Source organism: Carlito syrichta, unplaced genomic scaffold (assembly GCF_000164805.1).
Source record: "Carlito syrichta isolate Samal-C Ts95f unplaced genomic scaffold, Tarsius_syrichta-2.0.1 Scaffold315432, whole genome shotgun sequence".
Classification (NCBI taxonomy): domain Eukaryota; kingdom Metazoa; phylum Chordata; class Mammalia; order Primates; family Tarsiidae; genus Carlito; species Carlito syrichta.
In genome coordinates, this window is record NW_007259528.1 from 366,383 (window position 1) to 371,938 (window position 5,556).

Consider the following 5,556-nt stretch of genomic DNA (forward strand, 5'->3'; position numbering starts at 1 on the left):
GAAAATAAAGCATTGATTTTTCTCGGACTGAAAATTACATCCTCCACATTCCTTTTTAGCCTAAGAAAATCTCGAGTCTCCTTCCCCAAAGCAATAAAATGCTAAAGAAAAGGAATAAATTAAACATAGAATGGACTAACCCAGATTCCTCAGCGAGTCTGGGGGGGGGGGAGTCGGGGAGAGGCGTGCTTGCACACCGGTCTTCGCTTCCTGGATACCACCAACCAATCAGGCTGCCGAGAGGAAGGGCCAACGCCCCCCGGGCAAATTCAAACTTCCCGGGCAAATTCAAACTTGCCGCGTAAAACCTGCAGCTGGGCACAAAGTTCAACTTATATCGGGCGACAGACCGGCGGACATTTTACCTTGCTTAGAACTTAAAATTTTCTTCTATCTCGCTACTTAATGCTAACCGGCAGGCTGTTTTTAATAAGACAGTAAATTCTTAAGTTCTTAAACTAAAGATCTCAAGCCCTTGTTGTTTAACGAGTTCAAGAGGCTTGCCAGGGTCAAGTATTGTTAAATTCCTACTCACTAGGGGATCTCTAACTTACCTTGACAGGTAAGGTGCTAAGAAATTGTTAAGTAATTGGCCTACTTAAAACTAAAAAGCATTGTAGTGAGCCACAGTGGTTTGCAAGTGGCTGGGATAGGAAGAATACACGTGACAGCTCTTTTTTTTGAGAATATGGGTGGCTCTTAAAAGAGCCGTTAAAATTTAGTTTGTAGCCAACTCGCCGCTTACTTGGCGCTGGTGTACTTGGTAACAGCCTTTGTGCCCTCGGAAACGGCGTGCTTGGCCAGCTCCCCGGGCAGCAGCAGGCGCACAGCTGTCTGGATCTCCCTGGAGGTGATGGTCGAGCGCTTGTTGTAATGCGCCAGGCGCGACGCCTCGCCAGCGATACGCTCAAAGATGTCATTGACGAACGAGTTCATGATTCCCATAGCCTTGGACGAGATGCCAGTGTCAGGGTGAACTTGTTTCAGTACCTTGTAGACGTAGATGGAGTAGCTCTCCTTGCGGCTGCGCTTGCGCTTCTTGCCGTCCTTCTTCTGCGCCTTGGTGACAGCTTTCTTGGAGCCCTTTTTCGGAGCAGGAGCGGACTTCGCTGGCTCAGGCATAGTCAAATCGAACTAGGAAAGAGTTGAAGAGAAAAAGATAGCAGAAGCAGGGCACGATGTGCCGTTTTTATATAGAAGCTCTCATGCAAATAAGGTGGAGTTAAAGTCCCGTGTCTGATTGGTGGTTATTCTTGGTGAAGTAAGAGGAAAGTTTTGCCCAACCAGAATGCGTGAAATCAGAGGTCGCATTTTCATTGGCTGAAACAAAGCTACAATCCTAACCAATGACACATCTTCTTTTTCGCGCTCAATAATGATTATAAAAAGTGCCGCCCCTGTGGCCTCCCTTAGTTAGCGGTTTGCAGCGAGTTTGTTCTGACTATCATGTCGGGACGTGGCAAGCAAGGCGGCAAAGTTCGCGCGAAAGCTAAGACTCGCTCTTCCCGGGCCGGCCTCCAGTTCCCCGTGGGCCGTGTGCACCGCCTGCTCCGCAAGGGCAACTATGCCGAGCGGGTCGGGGCCGGCGCGCCGGTGTACCTGGCGGCGGTGCTGGAGTACCTGACCGCCGAGATCCTGGAGCTGGCAGGCAACGCGGCCCGCGACAACAAGAAGACGCGCATCATCCCGCGCCACCTGCAGCTGGCCATCCGCAACGACGAGGAGCTCAACAAGTTGCTGGGCAAAGTCACTATCGCGCAGGGCGGCGTTCTGCCCAACATCCAGGCCGTACTGTTGCCCAAGAAGACCGAGAGTCACCACAAGGCCAAGGGCAAGTAACAGCCTGGCTTTACAGCAACTCGAGTAAGTCGAGTTCAACCTCCAAAGGCTCTTTTCAGGGCCACCTATACCTTCTGAAAAAGAACTTAACACTTGTTTTATGTTGAGTGAAGAAGCGAAACGTGGGGGAAACCGAGTCACGGCTGCCTACCATTGTCTTTATTAAGAGTAAAACGTAGCAGACGTAAGGGAAAAGTCAAGGAAATATGATGACATTCTGCATTAGAATTATGACTGCAAGCAGCTCTATTATATGACTTGAGGAAAGCTGTATATGAGTTGGAGAAGTGCAGGGTGTTGTGGGCTCTTGACAGGAATAGTATTGCTAGCAAGGCTGACAATTTCACGTGGGGGATTATTTAATAGGACATTGCAAATAGCTTATAATCAAATGAGTACCCATGCCGATTGTTTTTTCCTTGTTCAGGTTGCAAAATTTTGCTTCCTACTTCTGCTCACTGAACCCTTTTTAAAAAGACTCCTGGTATATTTCGGACACTTGGCCGATGGCGTTTATGGAAAATCTGAATTGTGTTTTAAGTGTACAAAATACAAAAAAAATATTTAAAATATTTTTAAAATTTGATTGAGTGATCTGTGCTTGTATAATTAACAATTTGTTGAGCCTAATTGCCATGAATTATTAAATGAGTATAAATGTTTCAAGATAACAATTGTAAGGAGAAATGAAACATCTGTAGTTTCATTTGTGTTAACAAGTACTGAGGCTTGTGGTCTAAATTCATAATAAAGTGAAATACTAAAGTTGTCAGGTTAATTTAAAATACAAGCATTTTACTACTCAAACTCACACTTTCCCCTCATCACCACCCCCACCCAACCACTGAATTCTAAGGAGCATTTTCTCACACCCTATTTTTTCAACAATAGGCAATTGAGTGAACTCCCAATATAGTAAAATATTTCACCTTTTTATAGGATTTTTTAGAATTTGTGTACCCAACTTTATCTGTTGTCCAGGCTGTAGTGAAGTACACGATTGTTGCTCAATACAGCCTCTCAAATTCCTGGACTTAAGGGATCCTTCTATTTCAAACCTCTCTAACTAGGACTGTAGGCATGCACCACTATGCCTACCTAATTTAATTTTTTGTAGACAGGGGATTTCACTATGTTGTCCAGGCTGGTCTGGAACTACTGGCCTCAAACAATTCTCCAGCCTAGGCTTCCCAAAGTGCTTGGTTTAGAGATGTGAGCCACCACGCTTGCCAACCCAATTGATTTAAATTAGTGTATTAACTTAATAATTAGATATAAAATGCTTGTGCACAGGATGTATTTTGCAAGTGTAACTAATAGTTTGTGGCTACATTTGTTAGGTAGTGGGAAAGAATGCAAGAACTATGAAAGAACTGTAAAAAGTTTCAAGAAAAAAGAGTAGCAAGAAAATAACAATGAGATTGCATATTAATGCTGGAGGAAGTGATTACAATTTCTCAGTTTGAGCAATAGTACTGTATATTTGTTTAACCAAGTATATGCAACCTAAAATATTTGAAGTATATAATTATAAAAATTTTCTTAGAAGGATAAATGTGTATGTTTTTTTCTTACATTTGAATTTTCTACTTTTTCATTAATGACAATTAATTGCTCTTGTAATTAAAGCAAGTTTTTAAAAAAATTGGTGGAGTGATTTGGCATTTTCCAGTTTGGGAAGACACCAATTTCAGAGATAATAAATTTACCCTAACAAATGTATAGATTTGACAGAGTTTTATCCAAAGTCCTAACACAATTTATTTGTTTTAACTGGATAAGATGACTTGTAGCCTCAAGAAGTAAGGATGATAGTAGAAATTTTTTGAAAAAAATTTTGAGGTGAGAATTACACTATTAAATACTGAAATAATCTTCAGTGTTACATATGATTACACTTCTGAACTACATATGGAATGATCACTGGAACAACAGAAACTCAAAACAATTTTTAAATGAAATAGTCAATATGTGATAAATTAAGTTCCTCAAACCAGTGGAGAAATATTTAAAATATTGGACTAACTAACCAGCTGGTTTACTTTTTTAAAAAGTTAATTCTCTACTAAGAAATCAAATCCAGATTATTACAGTTAGATTATTTAAAATGGTACTACCCAATATTAATAAGGTAGAAATAACAGGAACTGTTGCTGGAATAGGCGCCAAGGGAAAACTCCCCCTTCGCCTTCTGAAGGACTGAAAATCAACTGACAAAAACAGTTTAATAGAGGTAAAGGCATACAGATTTATTAAAGTACAGGAGCAGGGATCACAGGATAATAATCCCAACCCTCTAATGGAATACAGAAGTTTTTATACCCTTTTTCATAGGCGAAAGAGGAAATGGGTAATGTAGACAATTATTTGAGGAGCAGTACATTATTATTAGGGAGAATGAATGAACCAGGAAGATAGAAATTAACTTATGATTCTCTTTGAAATTTGAATGAGCCTGAGAAGCAGGTTTTATCATCCAGGCGTAGTTGCATTCTTCCATCTTTTCTGTAATACATAATGAGGTAACAGAGGGGACAGAAGACAATTCTATTTCTTTTGGTAAGAAGCTTTTTTGGTCAGATCAGGAAATTCCAGAGAAAGTCCTTCCCTGCATTTGGGAAAAAGAAACAAAGCAAAGTTAAAGGGACTTTGATTCTGAGGTCTTTCCATTTTCAAAAGCAGTGTATCCGAGAGTCATATTTGGGGGAATCATTCTCCATTCCAACATTGAAAGTGAAAATAGGTGGGAAAGAATTTAGTAATATACCCGAACAATACTCAAATTCTGTATTTTATGAGTATATCTTGTTCTATTTCTAGGAAATTAGCATGTAGGGTATATTCCCACAGTATATTAAGGAGAAAAATGCCCCCGAATACAGTTTTAATGCAAATAGCGTTAGAAAAAAACTTTTTATTCGTTTTGTTTTGTGTATCTTCTATAGTGTTAAAATTGTGTTGCTTAATGAAAATGGGGTAGGAGTCACATGAAATGAAAGAAAAAAATAGCCTATGTCTTTAGTACTAAAAAGAACTGAGAGAACAAAAGATAATATAGCACGGGAAGCCGGTTCTCCTTTTAGGTCCCCTCCCCCAACTCAAAGGGACTTCCCGCCACCGCTCTTTCAGTTCTCAATCGGGTCCGCAGGGTCTACATATAAGAGGAAGCTGGCTCCTCCACCAGCACCTCTTGTTCTCTGGCCTCTCGACAATGTCCGGTCGCGGCAAAGGGGGTAAAGGCCTAGGAAAAGGGGGCGCCAAGCGCCACCGGAAAGTTCTGCGCGACAACATCCAGGGCATCACTAAACCCGCTATCCGGCGCCTGGCCCGCCGCGGCGGGGTTAAGCGCATCTCCGGCCTCATCTACGAGGAGACCCGCGGGGTGCTCAAGGTGTTCTTGGAGAACGTGATCCGGGACGCCGTCACCTACACCGAGCACGCTAAGCGCAAGACCGTCACGGCCATGGACGTGGTCTACGCGCTCAAACGCCAGGGCCGTACCCTGTATGGCTTCGGCGGCTAAACATCTTGGAGCTCTGTAACAAAGGCCCTTTTCAGGGCCCCCTCAACTTTCAGCAAAAGGGTTGGAAAATTACTGCAAATAGGGTGCTTATCTGAATTCCTCCACGCTGTTGGCAAGGTAACTCCGGGTTTTGGAAACGCAGATGGCTAGGGGCGGCTGTGGGCCGGGGTTTCCCGAGACCGAGAAGCAGCCTT

General features: G+C 42.6%; 3 protein-coding genes across 3 annotated transcripts in view; 2 read left to right on the top strand and 1 right to left on the bottom strand.

The window, feature by feature from the left end:
- Positions 1 to 739: 739 nt before the first annotated feature.
- LOC103275400 (histone H2B type 1-J) lies at positions 740 to 1,122 on the bottom strand. Its single transcript, XM_008072811.1, has one exon. It carries the CDS (start codon positions 1,120 to 1,122, stop codon positions 742 to 744), a length of 381 nt encoding a protein of 126 aa, XP_008071002.1. The 3' UTR covers positions 740 to 741.
- Positions 1,123 to 1,446: 324 nt separating this feature from the next.
- Positions 1,447 to 1,841, top strand: LOC103275402 (histone H2A type 1-like). Its single transcript, XM_008072812.1, has one exon. The coding sequence runs from the start codon at positions 1,447 to 1,449 to the stop codon at positions 1,837 to 1,839; it is 393 nt and encodes a 130-aa protein (XP_008071003.1). The 3' UTR covers positions 1,840 to 1,841.
- Positions 1,842 to 5,050: 3,209 nt separating this feature from the next.
- Positions 5,051 to 5,556, top strand: part of LOC103275408 — a 1,339-nt gene continuing 833 nt past the window's right edge. The window contains exon 1 of the mRNA XM_021706322.1: positions 5,051 to 5,357. Within this exon, the coding sequence (XP_021561997.1) occupies positions 5,051 to 5,357 (307 nt within the window). The remainder of the gene's footprint in view (positions 5,358 to 5,556) is intronic.